The following is a 15,795-nucleotide window of genomic DNA, read 5'->3' on the forward strand; positions in this document are numbered from 1 at the left end:
AGATGCTCATTAAAATTTACATTGTGCTACTCATGTTAGTGAGAATGTAATGTGCACTTCACAGCTTGATCAATCCTCGGCTCTCTGCATAGAGTGTCAATTTATCATGCCTGGAGACTGTACCTATGCAGATATATCAACAGCACAATGTCACTGGCTAACAATATAATATGTATGATGGCATTTTTAGAAACACACTCTGGGCAGGTGTGTTAGATAACCATAACATGTGCATTATTGCATTTTTGCCATCACCTGCACTGTTAATACTACTCTTATAATCAAGCGGAACCATAGAGAATAGAAGATGTTTTTATGCAAGCGGCTACATTATGTTGTCATTTCAATTAAGTATTTATTTTTCTTTTCATGGCTTCTTATACAGTGAAACAGTCGCTAATGGGTGCAAGATTGCGGAACATTGTGATCTATATCCTCACACTATTGCAAATACGAAACGCAGTGAACATAACACGGAAGAATATAATTATATCGAAGGTCTATAACAAACCAGTCTTTTGTTTCAAGCATTGTTCGGTTACCATAAAGAAAGTTCCGGTGGACATTTACTGAATTTCAGGTGCCAAATTGTTGTTTCGGGGGACAATTGAAGTTGAAACCGAAACGGTACCATTTTAAATGAATTAGTGTGCATTCAGTTAAAGTGCTGAACTGTGTGGGACATGACTGGATGAGACTGAGGAAAGCTGGGATAGCAAAGACAACATGGCACGCAACCGAGGGCCAGCATACAGAGGGTCAACAAACAAATTGGCATAAACAGAGCTCTGATTGTCTTGTAAATTACCCAAAGGCATTTTGATGTGTCAGATGGTGACTGCAGCGTTTTCGTTATATACCCTCCCGTTTGAAGATAGAAATCTGGTGGTGGCAGTAGACTCAAATGATTATAGTTAGGAAATAGACAGATGTAGATGAATGTGGGTACTACCAGTTGGATTTACTATAGATGTGATATTAAGATTTAAGCTTAGCTTGTTTCAGACACTTCCTGGAAGGTGTTTTGGAAGAGGAAGTTTTGGACTGCAAGTGTTTCAGCCCCGCATTTGAAGTGCTGAGGTGTGGCGGCTTGTAGGTTGTGTAGGCCGTTTTAAAAATTTAGTACATTTCTAAGGGCAACTGCTGTAGAGAGATCATACCAGGAATAATTTTATGGTGCCTGGGATGCGACTGACTGGCACTTACTGAAAACCTTTAGGCGAGATCCACAGAATGACGTATGCCTATTCCCATGTCTCAAATTGGTTCACCCATGGTCTTCAAGCAAGTATTGAACGGAGTTTGTGGGGGACCCTTGAGTAGAAAATCTTGAGTCTTTAAGTTTTGCTACCTGTGTCTGCTTTTGAGCAAATGAAGAGAACCAGCTAATACATCTTGATGGGCATTTTACACAGTGGCCATTGAAGATAACATACCTCTATACCCGCCTTTAATTGCTTTGACTACAAAATACATTGCATGCAGGTGGCAGTGTGGAAAGTGATTTTTTTTCTTGGGTTCAAGGTTCGTTTTACAGTTTTGTAGCGCATTCCCACTGATAGATTTCTCCTTGCAAAACATTTTATGTATGTAACAAAAGTAATACAAATGTTGGATTAGATAGTTTTATTGTAATTTGTTCTGTTTTAATTTTATTCTGGTTTGTATTCTGCATTTAATCCGTATTTTTGTGGGTTTTACATGTTTATAAAATAGGATGGATTTACGTATGCATGGCAATAATTTTCTATGACATCGTTTGGACAAAATTTTGGGTTTGATGTTAAATAGATAGATTTGGGGGTTAAAAGCCCCCAGGTTTTACTTGGAAGAAGCATGTTAGCAAACCAAAAAGATGGGGCTTAATGGGTGGTGGGCAGTTGTGGGTTCCAGAAAATGCTGTACCAAGAGAAATGCAACAACTACACTGTAGCATTTTTTTAAAGGACTGATTTCGGGTTGACTGAAATAGACGGATAAATCATTACATAATCCTGACTCCTGAGCCCAAAGTTAAGAAACTTTATCTTGGCAACAAAAGGCATAAACAAACATGGTCTTGTCCCTGTGGTATAGTTTGTAAAATGTAGGTCAACACAGCCAATTCAAAATTATTTGGTACATAACACTTTGCACTCCATAATAAATAGGATGAGTCTGAAAGGTTTGTTGTTACTAGAGTTTGGTGTGACTTCTAGTGTTGAAAGGTATAAAATCTACAATTTTGACGAGCTGCACTGGGTTGTGCTGGTAGACCTTGAACTGAGACTGATCCATACCCTATTGAAGGACTCGTTCATATTCTTCCTTACAGGTCCACTCAGCAACACATAGAGGATTGGGTTAAGACAGCTGTGAAATGAGGATATACTGGAGACTAGTGGCAGCACACTGTTCATGGTGTGCATTAACTCCAGGTGCAGCTTGCGGGCTGCTATGATAAAAACTGTCTCCACTACAGCAAGCGGAGTCCAGGCAAAGAAGTATGTAGCAACCATTACTATAATGAGCTTGTAGAGCTTGGAGGAAGTTTTATGTAGGGCACGTTGTCCCTGAATAACTGTAACGATGTTAGTTACAGTGATGGTGACTAGTGGGATCACAAAGCCAAATATTAGAAGCGGAATGACAAGGCCCTCTGAGAATCTTAACATATCATCCCATTTCTTAATCTCATCTTTATTAACACACTCGTCAATATATTTCCAAAATGTCTCATTCTGGCAATCTTGCCGGTGGTGTGGAAGTTCTCCTAAATTCTCTGCTGGAAATTGTTGTTTGATTGCTCTTGAAAATGCACGAACTGTCTCCTCCCCTTGAGTGCGATCTATTATGTCCACTTCATCCAGACATCCAGAAGAATTTAGTAAAACATTGCTGAAGCGGAAAGGGTCGCTTCTGTAGAAAGCAAAGACACACTGTGTACTATTATCAATATTCTCCAGGTGACCAAAACAGAGACCAGGAATGCTCATTGCAATGGTGAGGATCCAAATCAACAAGCAGACCCAGCGGGAGAAGTGCTTGGACACGAATTTCAGATGCCAGAGTGGTAGTGCCACACTGAGGCAACGGTCAACGCTGAGGGCTGTGAGGATGAAGATGCTGACATACATGTTGAGATTGGAAAGAAATTGGTAGATCTTGCAGAAAAAATCCTCAAAATACCACTGCCCAATAAACAAAGAAATGGCCTTCATTGGCAAACAAAGCAGGAAAACCAAGTCGGCTATTGCCAAATTCAAGAACCATGTCATAGCTTTCCCATTCTTCATTTTAAATCCAGTCACCCAAATAACAACCGAGTTTCCCACCAGCCCCAGGATACATGTGATCACAGAAATCACCAAACTGGAAATGCGCACTCCTTCTGTTGTATCTGCGAACTCTCTTTTTGTAACACTTTCAAAGATATCTCTTACATCCCAAAGGAAAAAGCAGGCACGTTCAGAATCCATTTTGTGTCTCACAGTTACCACCTAAAAGAAAAGCAAAGATTAGTTTCATACAGAACATGTTATTATTCCGACAACATTGTCAGTCACGACTCGATCACTAAATATCGTTGCGTGCATGCCTATATACTCATAGACGAACATTTAAATTAACTGACCTTAGCTAATTCATTTCTAAATGATCTCAGACCACATTTCCGCAGAGAAGGAACGAGTTACTAGGTAATGAGAGTTCTATGCAAAAACTATTTGCAGATCACTCAGAGCACCTTAGCTTTCACCAAAATCCGATGCACCTTGGCCAAAGCAGGAGTGAGATAGCCATGTCTCTTTCATCTGAACATAACGCCAACTGAGCAGTTTTAATCCCATGAACAAATTGAAGGTAACATGTTAGGGGATCTGCAAATAATGCCTTTGGGTGTTGATAGATTAAAATATATACTATTTGAGTTACTTCCAGGAAATGTATTACATTCCTTGCCAAGTTTGGTAAATAATTACTCCTTGGTCAGCAGCTATTTCATAGAAAGGTTCTGGTCAAAACAAATACCCAGACCATTCACCACTGGTGATATGAAGGAATATTCATACTGAAGTATTTCATTATTAGAAGGCATACAAATACTGTGAAAAATACATTAGTTAACTTCAAATTAGTAGCGAGTGCTGCTGCATGAGCTTAGTTTCATCACTGCAGTGCAAAGCTACATTGTCACCTTAGAGTTATTGTCATTTTTCAGATTCTGGATGTTTCCATTGGTATTTCATCAAGTATACACAGTAGAGTACGAGATGTTATGCAGCACCGTTTCAGAGCCTTGGCACTTAAATTTAATCCTACGATGCTTACATTTATTTCAATGACTGCGTCTCTCCTTTTTGGGTTTATTCCACCTCTTCAAATCTGTTTTTAATTTATGTTCTTTATTCGGTTTAAAATATAAAACCATAAAGACCGCAGCTGAATAGAAACAGTAAAAACGTAAAAATAAATAATGCTAAACGACAAACAATCTATATAAAAATACAAACATCATCCATGGTGCTCCGAATAGACACTGCAGCACTTGAAAAAGCAAGCCACATTAGCAAAGCAAAGTTTCACTGACAGCATTTGTAGATATAAAAGTGCTGGTGGGGCTTGTTTAAATCCACCCCTTTTCAGCAAGGGAACAATAAAACGATGCGTTTGGGAAAATTCACAAAATAACATGAAATAGAATTCATCCCGGGGTGAGTTGTTATCACAAACACAAGGGCCTAGCAATTGAAAATTGTGGCATCTTCGTGGTGAGGCCAGAATCAAATGTGATAAATTTAGCCTAAAGCAAGTTAATAGACATCTGTCCCAGTTACATTTCACCAAAGTTAGGTAGTGCTCCATTTCCCAAGTTGTAGTTATCAAAACGTTCTTTCGGACAGAGGGTTTTACCAGCTCAGCCTCTTCCCTGAACAAAGTAGCTAATTCCTAGAATGTTTCTTTAATCCATTTCAGGTCACCCTTACCAATATCCTTCGGATTGAAAAGTACACCTTCTTTACCTAACTTCATAAAGGTTTCCTTTATGTATCTTATCCACTGTATTTTTAAAGCATGGTTAAGCGGCAAACAATCCCTCATTGTTGGACCTGGCCTTTTTTGTAGGGTTGTACCCAAGCTTTTTGTCTTATTCCTCCTATTTTTTCTGACTTGTTCGGGTTGGCTTTAGGACTCTGGGCACTTTACCACTGCTATCCAGTGCTAAAGTGCATATACATTCTGTCTAAATTGTATTGGTGATTGGTTTATCCATGATTTGCATATTTGATTTACTAATAGGTCCCTATAAAAGTGCACTATGTGTGCTAAGGGCCTCTAAATCAAATGCTACTAGTGGGCCTGCAGCAATGATTGTACCACCCACATGAGTAGTCCTCTAAACATAGCTCAGACCTGCCAATGTAGTGTCTGTTTGTGCAGTTTTAAACTGCCATTTCGAGCTGGCAAGTTAACCGACTTGCCAGGCCCAAACCTTCCCTTTTACTACATGACAGTCACCCCTAAAGTAGGCCCAAAGCAGCCCCATGAGCAGGGTGCAGTGTATTTAAAAGGTGGGACAAGCAGTGGTGTATTTTACCTGTCCTAATAATGAAATACTGCTAAATTCAGTTTTCACTATTGCAAGGACCATCTCTCCCACAGGGTAACATGGGGTTGCCTTGAATTTAAAGTGTAATTTCCCATTGGGAGCAGATAGAGATTTGGAGTTAGGGGGTCTCTGAACTCAAAATTTTAAAATACATCTTTTGGTGAGATTCGAAATGTAAGTTTGAAAATGCCACTTTTCTAACCATTCTGTGTCTCTTCCTGTCTGCTGAATAGAATACATGTCTGGGTCAGGATGACAGTTGGGCTGTTTGTGTATTCATTCTAGATGGCCACACAAGCGGGAGCTGAGGCCTGCCCTTCATATCCTGATAACCCATCACCGGCTGATGGGCCTTCCTGAGCTAGAGTGGTGGGAAGAGCTGACACTTGCACCTGAATAGTTCTGTGCCTATCCTCACACAAAGCAGTCTCCAACCCAATGGAGTGTGTCTGGGGCCAGGGCAGGGAAAGACAGGGTCTTGTGTGCTACAAAGACTTCTCTTTGAAGTTTGCCTACTTCAAAGACAGATAATACTGGACCGCTGACACCATATAGTTAGAATTCTTTTGGACTGAGGACATTTTTCCAGGAAGAAGAGCTGGTTGCTGTAGTAGGGACTGTCACTTTACCTGTTGCTTTATTGTGCTGGCCTGTTGCTTCTGCTTCTGTCCTGGGAGTGAAAGGACTAGACTTGACTGTCTACATCCTGTTTTCCAAGGTTCTGCAAGGTCTTGAACTGAGCTTGCCTCCGGTTAAGAAGTCTCAGGATCATCAAATAATTCACCTGCCAGCGCCTGGGCTCTCTTGCTGAGAGTCCTGACTGCCCATGTGGTGCCAAATCCAGTTCCTGGGCACTTGAAGTGAGCTCTAGTGCAATCAAGAAGAAACAAAGCACTTCACCTCTGGGGTGACTTCGGAACCAGCGCTGCTCTCCGACTCCGTGCCACTGTCTGCACTGGAGCCGTTGTCCCCCGCTGAGTGCAACAACCATGACCGATGCTGTAGGCCTGATGCTACCACAGTGCTTCCGAAGTCTCGCCACAGTGTGAGTCCAGAGCGCCATGTCACTGATGTCCGTGGCACCCGACTCCAACTTTGCCACAGCACTTGTCACCCCATGGTGTGATCACAACACTGCAAATTCTACACCCCAGCTCGCCTTGCTGGATTCCGCCTTGTCATAATGAACCAACTCCTTACTGCCAATGCTGCATCACCTCACCTGCAACCATAAGAAACTGATGCCTCACCTTCCCGTGCCAAGCTCTTGCGTACTGGCTCCAGTGATGCCTCACCTTCCCCGTGCAACATCTTTGTTTCCTCGTTGTTTTCCAAGTTACTGTAATCAGGGTTGTGCGACTCAGTGACCGGCCCGCACTCCCTCACGAGTGGCTATTGTGTTTTTAAGCGCTTTGCTAAGATTTAATCTTTGAAAATGTACATCTTTAATTGTGTATATTGGATTTTTGTCATTTTGGCCTTGTTTTACTCAGATAAATGTTGGCTATTTATCTAAACTGGTGTGGTGTACTTTTGTGGTGTTTTCACTTTGTTACTGTGAGAGTGTACAAATACTTTACATATTGCTTCTGAGATAAGCCTGACTGCTTGAGCCAAGCTACCAAGGGAGTGAATAGGGGTTATCTTAGCTGTGTGTGTCTCTTACCCTGCCTTGAGTGAGGGTCCCTACTTGGACAAGGTGCAACCCCCCGCCAACTAGAGACCCCACTTCTAGCATTCATGATTCAATGATGTAGAGCCGTCTCCTCCTTTAGCCATATCCTAATCCAAGTCTGCAAAGGACACAATACTAGTTGGTCATTTAGATACTAAACCCCTAGCTCCTCATGCACAATGTAAGTTGGTTTACTCTGAGGACACAGAGCACACACCGTAGGAATTCATTGTCCTCTATCTGCAGCTCACTAGCTGAGAGTACTCCAAAGATGTCACACCCATACATGATCTTTGACAGGCGCTTGGTCTCATACGTTTTTATTAGGGCTTTAAGCAGCCTTCTACCTAACCTAGCAGCAAAGCTAAAGACGGCCCCTATGGAACTCCTGTATTCCTGCTTCTTATCCTCAACGAAAGGTTTCTAACTTAATTTTGATTCAAACAACACCCACAGATATGGAAAATCCCAACTTTTGCTAGAGGGGGGTGGTTTAAAGTAAAGTTCTTAGATTGTAAAGGTTTAGAACCCAACACCAAGATGTATGATTTGGAAGGGTTAACCGACAGATTTAAGTTCCTCATAAAAATTTCAAAGACATTTAATAAAAATTATAGACCATCAAAACCGCATCATCCGTGTATAACAACACAGGCAGAGGAGGTGATCCAATTAAGGGGCAGTCAGCCTTGGCATTTACTAAGGCCTTTTAAAGGCCATTTATATATAAAGTAAACAAAAATGGGGCAAGGATACATCCCTGTCCCACTCCACGGCTCGTTTAAAACTATCCGTGCAGGCCAAATCTGCAGAGTATCTCACCGTGACCATGGTATCTGCGTGGTGATCACAGAGACAATACCCTATGTTAGTATCAACACACATGCTCAAGAGGATCTTCCACATTTTGATCCGATTCACCCGATCAAATGCTGCCATAAGATTCATAAATACCAAATGAATAGTCTCAGAACAGACAATAGTATATTTACTAGTCACCATTAACAGGTTTAGACACTGGTCTATGGTGGATTTACCTGGCTGGAAACAATATTGGCACTCTGATAATGTATTGTTGTCAACAGCCCAGGAGCACATTCTATCCAATACCACCTGCCCCAAAACCTTCACTACAGAGCCCAAGAGGGATATTGGTCTCTAACACTCTGGTTTATCCTTGTCCCCCTTTTTAAATAGTGGCACATTAATGGATGATGACCAGGAAGGGGGAGGGCCTACCCTTGCCGCAGCATTCAAAATCAAAGCCAACATAGGTACCCAAACATCAAGGTGAAAACAAATAAGTCAGGGGGAATGCCATCTGGACCTGGGGCCTTATGCATAGTAAGACTCTTTATGCTCTGTCTGACTTCTTCCCGGGTAAAAACCAGGCTTGACTTCTCCTACATCTCCCGGTCCTCAGCCCCCAATACTCTCTGGTATGAACAATTATAAATCTTCTCGAAATGGGACATCCATTCCTGGGGTGGTATATCATGGCCTAAACTCGGGACATTCTCCTGGGCAAAACAAGGCTGATTAATAATATGCAAGAAAGCAACACTACACTGGATTGTACTAACTCCTCCCAAGACCTTTTCGTTATAGTCCTCTTCCTCTTTTTCAACTCAGTCTTATAAATATGTCAGCACCTGGTCACCTGCTCCCTATTTCTAGGGTTAGATTTAATTTTTTTTTAAAGTACACAAGTCCCTTGAACAATTTGTGTGAAAACATTTTAAGGCCTCATTGGGAGATCTAGAGCTATCTACGTGGACGAGCACTTTTACCTGTTCTGCAATGGAATTAAAGGTGGTTAAAAGAACACCATCAGACAAGGCTGGCGCTAAACAGATTATCTGCACAGCTAGGACAAAGGGATTTAACAAAAAGCATGGACTGCACTAGAGACCACCTTAAAAGTCTACCCTGGCTCTGAATCTGGGGAACTATACGGTCCTTAAAGTTGTTCCTTACTGATGTTCAAGGACCTCTTAATGTCATCGTTAGACAATTGTGATCATTAAAAGATTGACACATGATGTTGAAATTTGGGATCAGAGGATATAACATGGCTGACACAAAAATATAATCAGTGATAGACGTGCAACCCCTTCCCATATACGTTAGGACAGTTATCCCGGCTTTAGGCTCTGTCAGCATATCAATAGTGAATACAAGGTTAAAATCATTTAACATCGTCATTAAGTCAGCACCTTCCCTGGTATGTTCCAAATGGAGCCCAGTTAACAGAAAGCACCTCAGTAGGGTTGAGGGCCACCTGTACCGACAACTACTAAAGCCCCCCATCTTACAGAGATGTGTGTTAAAGTCCCCAACCTGAATTAAATTTGTCTGCCCCCCACTAGTTGATAAATAAACTTCCAGTGACCTAGCAAATGAAATCTTATGAGCTTCTAAGGTAGGTAGGACAGGGTGAAGGTCAATAACACACCCATTTATCTTGAGAGAAACAAATATGATCATGTCCTCTTAGTCCCTCCCTACAGCTGAATAAATAGCTGGAGTAAAAAGGTTTTATAGCCCGCTAGATAGAAAGTATTCTTATATTCCCAGGTTTGTGGAAGACAAATCAAGTGAAAGCTTTTTCCAAACCTAATCTAGTTTGCATCCTTAAATTTAGAGGAGAGACCTGCAATATTCCAACTGAGCAAGAGTACATCATCACTGACAACCGAGGTAAAGACATTATACCGGCGGACTTGAAGACTTGCACGACTAGGAGATGCTGTATCTGCTGTAATAATTACTGCTGGAGGCTTGCGTCACTCACAAGCATCCAACTGACTCAAAGGAGTGAACCTCTTATAAACACTTCACCTACGGGGGTGTAGGCTGATGAATGCGACCCGATCTCGGGAGCACAACCAAGGACCAGGGTGTTGAACAAACATTGTTGAGTCTATAAAATAAGCCCAGAGGGAGAACCTGAATGCTGGAAGACAAATTAATTCTACTGGAATCAGCCGCAGGAAGCACATGCCCAATTAAAATTATGGACTACGTAGTCCCCCCTCAATAACTTGGCATCCTTGCCCAGCCAATTAACTCTTATAACCATATGGATACAGAAGAAGTGGCTGGACCCAATTTCAAGTAGGACCCTAGCCAGTGAGTCACTTTGTTCTTCAACTGGAGATAGGTTTCAGGGAAATTACAAGGATAACAACATAGGGAGTTGCTTCGGTGGGGAGATCAGTGGATGGGACCCTCATCAATCTAGGCTTCAAGACAGGCCCGTCTGAGACAAAATAAACCTCAAATCTGATTGGCCTTCCTCAATGAGCTCTCTGACCGGGTCACCTTTAGAAGGACGATCCTCCCTGTACATCATAATTTCAGTTGAGGATAAGTGAACATCACTAATCCTAAGGTTAACCTTGTCATTAAATGTACATGCATCTGTCCTAGCCCACTTGGCCAGATCTAGGGGGTGGAACCTCGGCTAAGGAAGACAAAGGGGTAAGCGTAGCATCCTGAGAGGGTGTCCATTTTAGTCCCAATACCACTTGCTCTATGTTTTTACAACGTGGTTCAATGGGACCTAAAAAGCCCTTAATCAAGAGTTCAAGTTTAGAATGTAAAGAGCCCATACAGACTTGGAATTTGCTCCAGAGACTTATTCACAGGTTTAACCTTCAATAGAGCAGACTGGCCACAGCCACCATCAGGGTCAAACCCTTCTCTTTTCTTCAGTTTCCGTGCCCGGGGAAGAAGATACTCTACCCGCTCTGGGACTGTGACCACCAACGTAGAGACAACTTCAGTTGGTGGTGCGACAGTACAGTGATCCTGGGCTTATACTGAAACTATGTTCAAAGTCGGCCTTGCTATTTTTAAAATGGGTCCGAAGGGGGCTACTGATTGTACTACATCCCCCCACACTGAGCCAGTTCATCCTCCATATTGATAGTGTCTTTTTCCAGGGCACCCACAGCGGATGATAAAAAGGACAGGATACTCGCGTGGTTTAGAGGCCGCTGGTTCAAGCTCCCGGAGGCTTGGCTGTTACCCTTGAATTTCCTCAAAGGCATGTCAAAGCAATAACAAAAAATATGCACAGAAATGTTCACTGCACCCTGGGAGTGTGATCTTGAGAAACAACAATGTACCTGAGGGTGAACGACCGCTCCTCTAGACCAGATCCAATCAGGGTGGTAACTATAACTGCAATATGACAAAATGGTACAAGAGTGCTACTAGCTAACCAATGCCACTTCGTCCACAAGGGAGGCCGGAAAACAAGGCACAATCTCAATGTTTAATAAATAGCCCAGCACCAGCGAGTTGTATAGCACGGTCACCAACAAGAATAAGGGGATCCAAGTTCTTACCGTCGGCCTCTACTGCAATACTCCTTAATGAAGTAGGTACACACACTGCCAAAACCTGTGCCTAATGCCCAAACCTGGCACTAAGAGAGTAAGGCCCAGCCCAGCCTCGTCCAGCTGCGGATGGGCACAGATGGGCCTGCCCTTCGCCTGGGCTTCGCTCAGGTGCGTTCTGCATGCGTCCCACACAGCAGAATCAGCTGAGGCGCTTTAAAGCACGAACATATGGGCAGCCCTGCTCCCGTCCTCTGCAGGCATCCGTGAGGCTTTTGGGACTCGAAGTCCCTGTCTCAAAAAGTGTTCAATGATGCTTCCCACACAGCAGGATCAGCTGAGGCAATTTATAGCGCAGACATATGGGCAGCCCCGCCTGCTTCCTCTGCAGGCGTCCATGAGGCTTGTGGAACTCGGAGTCCCTGTGGCAACAAGTGTCCGATGATGTTTTGTACGTGTTAAAAATACGTGCCTCATTAACTCATTACAAGTTGCACAGCGCCCTGTTGGGCAGTACAACACATGGAAATCCCAATCTCTCGGCTGTAGTAATTACCGGCGGCGGCATTGAGCAGACATCCACAATGTAGCTTAAGCTCAGAAATGTTCGTGTAATACTCTGCAGATGTTATTCCAACATTTCCTTAATATGAATCCTATCTTTAGTGGGAGAAATCTGTTTTGGAAAAAACGGTAAGACTCATAATAATAATTCATCCAGTAACCCCTGTTGCTGTTTGAATCAGCATTCCCTTTGAACTGGCAATGAGAGTAACAGTCAGGATGCTCCAAACTCCTTACTCTGCTATTTGTAAGACACTGAAGTGCTTTGGACATACACCTCTACGAACCCTGAGGATATATATTTCAGCATTGGAACACAGATTGATTGCATGGGAGAGTTTTCCATCATGGGAGTGTAGAGTGTTTCCCATTAAAAGTAACATCAATAGAGCACAGTGTTCATGGGAAGAACCTACCAACAACTGCATCAACTTCAGATAAAACCAACTCTAAAACAATATCCATTTGGTGGTAGCACTTATGCATCAGCCAGCTCAACCTTTCTTCTACAATACCTTCCACAAGAGCGCAATAGGGTCATTGGTACAATTTTTCAGCTGAGTACCCACTTCATGAGTACTCGCTTCAAGTGTCCAAATGTGAAAGGGCAAATATTTGGTCTCATTTTCATCACCTATGCTAGGCTGCGTCTATTTAGACAATGTGCTTAATATTTCAAAGTCTTAACAGTTTCTTCAGTACATATCATTTTGTAAAGTGCAGATATGAAGTACATCTCACTCACACTGGTTATTTATAGGAATCAAATGTAGTTACTCTCATAAAGACCTTCACTATATTAACAACATAACGAGACTGAGACTCGTCTGCTAGTTGCCTGGCACTGAGATCTTGAACCATTGCCATTATATCCTAAATTCTTTCTTTGGCGGAGTGTGTGAACTCCTCACAGTCTCTAGATCCCATTTTCAGTCTTGCTCCGGACACCTTTAGTTATTTGAGAGGTCTCATGCTGCGAATACTTCAAAAAGGATAAACATAGAACGTGTTCTGCAAGTTAACTCCCTTCTGCCATTGGCTCTCGTGTGTCTCATGTTGTGTCAGTGTGTGGATGGGCTGTCCTTCAATCCAATGTCATTTCATAGAAGGTTACATTATCCCAGTGCTGTTGCCATTTTGATTTTGATGATGGGCTTCACGAAGTAGTCCCAAATCTCAGCCTCACTCTTTCTCCCTTGTTTTCACCTTGCATTTCCCTTTTTCCTCATCACTACATCACCCAAGAGTTTCTATCTGCTGTTATCTGTCTTTTGGAATCACCATTACGGCCAATCCTCCTTTTCCTTTCCTGTCAGAACACACAACTCTGCTTGCATACTCCTTACACAAAATACCTCACAGAAAGCAACTAAAGAACTGTTCTAGGGATTAAAAAAAGTCATTTTCTTCCTACATGCAAACAACAGACCATAATCTAGCTGTACATTTAGAATGGAATAGAATGAAAGCATCTAAACCACACTTACAAATGGACCTTTCTTAATACTAAAAGGCGTTTGTTTACTACACATATTTTCTCAGCTCTTCACATGGAGGCTTCCATTTTTTACAGTGTGAGAGAGCTTCGAGATTCATACTGAGTACAAAATAGCTGCGAATCCATTGATATGTTTAATTTGATGGTACATTATTTTGAAGACAAAATCTGCATTATTACAAATGAATTACTACCATGTGAACGTTCTTCAGGAAATCTTCAATGCCACATTCACTTAATGCAATGTCGAGTCTGTGATGAGACCTTTCTTTGATTAGTGGGTTACACAAAAACCGTCTGGTTTTCCTAGGACCTACTACCAGTGATAATTCTTAGAGACCTCTGCAAACTGGTACCTGCCCCACAACTAAGTCATCATTAATGCATCTCTTTCAAGAGGCGAGGTGCCTTCTGAGTTTAAATTTGCCAGGGTCTGCCTGTTGTGGAAGAAAGCTTCTCTGTACCCCAGAGTTCTGACTTGTTGCTGCTCCGTATCCCTACTATCTTAGCTGATGATACTGGAGAGGGCTGTTTTTCGGCAGAGTGCAAGGACTTGCTGCACCCTTACTATGGCTTGAAGTTAGTGGCCTCTCATCATTCTTCAATACCGTTAACCATTAGATGTCACTCGACTGGTTAAGAGAGATGGGTATAAATGCACAGGCCTGGCTCCACATTCACAGTTTTCTGTCAAACAGGGCATTTCAAATCACTACTAGAGCTTATTGCTCCACCCACCGGTCACTATCTTGCAGTGTTCACCAGTGCTCTACACCCTGTACATGGAACCCTCGCACAGCTGATCTTGTCACGTGAGTTTGAGCTGTACGTGTATACTAATGGCACTTCAATCATCTGAAAAATCACCAGTGAGCCTGAGGAGGTCCTGACCTAGTTTCTTTCTTGAATGGTTCAGATTAAGCAATGGATGAAAAAAAAGCTCTTTGGACTAAGGGGCATAAATACAAAGAACTGGCAAAGCACTGCACCAAAAATGGCAGCGCTGCGTCATTTTGAAACCCAGGGATGTGCCACACTTACAAATGCGTCATATCCCTGTGTTTCCCCCTGTGCCAGCGCTAAACTAGCTGCCTAGCAACAATGCAGCCACCCTTTTGCAATGGTGCAAGAATGGCTGTGTTGCAGAGGAGATTGTGTGCAAGAAGGGACACCTTCCTGCACAAAAACAATCTTCAATGGCGATTTGCTCTTTCTATGTGTGCTGCAAAATGCAGCACACATAAAAAGAGCAAAAAACAAGGAGAAATTAAACCATTTCTCCTCATTGCGATATGCTAATGCAACCCCTGGGATGGCCTTATATTTTGGCACTGCCTCAGATTTTCGATTCCTTGTAAATCTGGGGCAACGTCAAAATTCAATGTGTGTTGCTGTGGAACACCCATTGGAACACCCATTGGAGCACCCATTGCACGCTCCTTCCATGCAAAGTGCTGTGTGTGAAGGGGCCGTATTTACAAGGTGGCGTTAAGCCACAAAACGTTAGACTATAGTAATGGGTGTACCTATATCCTCCTCTACATCCTATCCACAAACTTCAAATGGTTCAGAATAATACTTTGAGAGTAGTCAGGGGATTAAACTCAAGGAGCTCATTTTTCACACTATGTAACCTCACTTCATGGGCTTACTGTGAAGGAGCGTGTTATTTTTTTAAATCACTTTATCTAGTGCACAAAGCTGCATACGTCTTCATGAGCTCTTTCTTGTGTATGCTTTGCCTTCTGTTAAACTCGCTGTCTATTAAAATCGAGCGCCCTCTCATTCTTGGTGGCCCCATATTTCAATTGGTATGCACTGGGGGGCAGTGCGTTCTCAACCGCTGTGGCCTGGCACTATGATAAACTGCCAGAATAAATCGAGAACGAGCAGCCGTGTGCCAGGTTTACAAAGGCACTTAAAATCTGTCTGTACACGAAATCGCTATGAACTGTGTTAGAATAGTAATGACTATAACCCTCACAACCCAGACTAGTGTATTTATTTAAAAATAGTGAACTTTCGAAGGTGAATATGCAAATATATATGTTGAGGCCACCCCCTCTTCATGACCTAGTGGGCCGAAAACAAAAGCACAGTCAGATTTTTGCCAGGATTTCTTTCC

The 15,795-nt window shown here is 42.5% G+C and overlaps 1 protein-coding gene across 3 annotated transcripts in view; it reads right to left on the reverse strand.

The window, feature by feature from the left end:
* Positions 1 to 429: 429 nt before the first annotated feature.
* Positions 430 to 15,795, reverse strand: part of LOC138304051 (chemerin-like receptor 1) — a 90,940-nt gene continuing 75,574 nt past the window's right edge. For 2 of the 3 annotated variants that reach the window (XM_069243746.1, XM_069243747.1), the window contains one exon: positions 430 to 3,479. In XM_069243746.1, the coding sequence (XP_069099847.1) occupies positions 2,217 to 3,458 (1,242 nt within the window). In that variant the 5' untranslated portion in view covers positions 3,459 to 3,479 and the 3' untranslated portion in view covers positions 430 to 2,216. Of the gene's footprint in view, positions 3,480 to 4,308; positions 4,371 to 15,795 lie in introns of those variants that run through there. The other variant, XM_069243748.1, reaches the window with a different exon arrangement.

The sequence above is a fragment of the Pleurodeles waltl genome, chromosome 7 (genome assembly GCF_031143425.1).
Source record: "Pleurodeles waltl isolate 20211129_DDA chromosome 7, aPleWal1.hap1.20221129, whole genome shotgun sequence".
NCBI classification, from domain to species: Eukaryota; Metazoa; Chordata; class Amphibia; order Caudata; family Salamandridae; genus Pleurodeles; species Pleurodeles waltl.